The sequence below is a fragment of the Geospiza fortis genome, unplaced genomic scaffold (genome assembly GCF_000277835.1).
Source record: "Geospiza fortis unplaced genomic scaffold, GeoFor_1.0 scaffold219, whole genome shotgun sequence".
Lineage (NCBI taxonomy): Eukaryota > Metazoa > Chordata > Aves > Passeriformes > Thraupidae > Geospiza > Geospiza fortis.
In genome coordinates this window covers 3,056,487-3,058,638 of record NW_005054376.1, presented here as the reverse complement: position 1 = coordinate 3,058,638, position 2,152 = coordinate 3,056,487, and the positions used below count along the sequence as shown (strand labels likewise).

General features: G+C 45.9%; 1 protein-coding gene across 1 annotated transcript in view; it reads right to left on the bottom strand.

Moving 5' to 3' along the window:
• Positions 1 to 2,152, bottom strand: part of LOC102042641 (transmembrane protein 14C-like) — a 5,447-nt gene that overhangs the window by 1,213 nt on the left and 2,082 nt on the right. The window contains exon 3 of the mRNA XM_014308606.1: positions 1,758 to 1,859. Within this exon, the coding sequence (XP_014164081.1) occupies positions 1,758 to 1,859 (102 nt within the window). The remainder of the gene's footprint in view (positions 1 to 1,757; positions 1,860 to 2,152) is intronic.

Here is a 2,152-nt window from a genome sequence, read left to right as displayed (position 1 = left end):
AGTAAACAATTTGATTCTCTTCAGCATCAAAGCTGTCATTACAAGCTTCTCAGCAGCTTTGGTAAGCACGCTCCACGGCTCAGCAGAAGCGAGGAGATCTCACCAGGGCTGAGACCACGGTCTGATCACCCACAAACTCTAATCCTCTGAACAGGTCACTAGCTCTCCCTCCACCCTTACTTCCAAAAGAATTATTATTCCCTCGAACACAGGCAGGCTCAAAACTGCCAGAAAGCTGGGATGGTGACAGTATTCACTATGTGGGAGGTAAATATTATTTACACTTCCCATTTCTCTGGGACATTCTGAACTGGAAAGTGGCAGTAAATACTACAACTAGAAAGAAAACAACCCCACTTGAAATTATGATTAGAAAACAGAAAGCAATCCAAAGGATCAAACTGAAAGAGCAATTAACATCTTAGACATTACTGCAAATTATTTTATCTCTAAATGTAGAAAAGGAATCCCATCAACATTCACATGAAATTTACAGGTCCATTGTTTCTTTGAAGAAGAAAGGCAGGTGAAAGTGCAGTATATGTTTTTCCAAAGCCTCAAGTTTCTTGGCATCAGACAGGGTAAAAGGTATTCTAGAGATACTCTGTCAAGGTTCTATTTCTGCATTTCTACCCCTGATGTACTGGGTCCATAGCTCTGCAGGAGCCACAGCTGCACATTGCAAGGAGGGATGGAGGGATGGATGGATGGAGGGATGGAGAGCTGTACTAGACTGTGACACAGCACTGCTTTCAAGAGGTCCATTTGAAAATACTCCATGCACCACATCAGGATATACAAAAGCTGCTCATCCCTCCTCCATGACACTGCCTAAAAATCCGTGTCAGAGATGCACAGCCACTCCCACAGGATGCCAGAGTGGAAGGACAGTTCACAAATGGAAACTGTGCTTCACACTGAGCTGCATTTTATGTTTCATTCCTTACTGATGAGGTTGGTTCTCTACAGTGGCCTTTCAGCACATTAGTCCTATTGGTTTAAAATAGTATTAAATCACGGTAAAGCTAAAGTATCATAGCACTAGTAACACTATGGAGTAGTTCCAGAACTAGCAGGAACCTCAAGAAGTCATCTAGAATACCCTAGTGTCTAAAGGCACAATCAGATATTATACTCCTGCAGCAAAGGAACTCCCTGAGGTTCACCTGAGTGCTTCATAATACTTTCCACAGTGATTTCATCCTTCTCCTTCCCCTGAAGATTTAACTGCAAGCTTAACACCCACAACTTCATGTAAGCTCTACTGAAAGCAAGCAGAATAGATCAGTGCCTCTTTTCTTCAACATACTGTTTCTTACAGAGTGTATGATGCATTAGAACATGTACTGCTCCTCTGAGATGCTTGTGCAAACCAGGGTTCCCTAAGGCCACATACCACCTGTCACACTGCTGTCACTATTGCAAAAATAGTGCTTATTCCACCACCACAGGCTAAAAATGCTGCTTCACAACCAAAAATTTTCCATGTATGTTTCCTGCACCTGATGTGTTGGTGTAACACGCTATCTAATCTGGCAGAGGAGACAGATGTTTCTCACCAACTCTGGATTCACACAGGACAAACAAAAATTGTGCTCTTACACAAATACCTCCTGGCTGTGGGCAGGGGGTCCCGCCGCCACTTACATTTGTATAGGTACAACGGCACGGGGCAGCTGAAACGTGCTAGGAAAAAAAAGGTTACTGCTCCCACCGCTACCAGTAACACTCAGTACTCGGCTGCCGAGCAAACTTACCGAGGGAAAGCCACACACTCTTTGGATCTTTGGATTGCTGGTACGCGCCTAGCCCCGCTAAGCCGCCGAACAGAAGACCGGCAGCTAGAGACGGGACGCTGCCTTGAATAAAAAATAAAGCAGTCAGCGGAAGAACAGAGAGTCTTGCACACAGAGTCAGCCTGCACGCCAAACGAAAGCGCTTTGCAACGTTGCCGTTCTAGTGAATCCACAAAACCAATCTAACCACAGCATTAGCGCTAAGGTTGAGGGGTCTGGAGAGTTTTTTTAACACACTTCGCAGACCTCCGCGAGCACCGTTTCGTTGCACTTGTTTGGTGCAGTAAGGACTGAACGGGACTTGCGGTGTCACCGCCGGCAGCGGCCCCGCGGCGGGGCGGAAGGGAGCGGAGCGG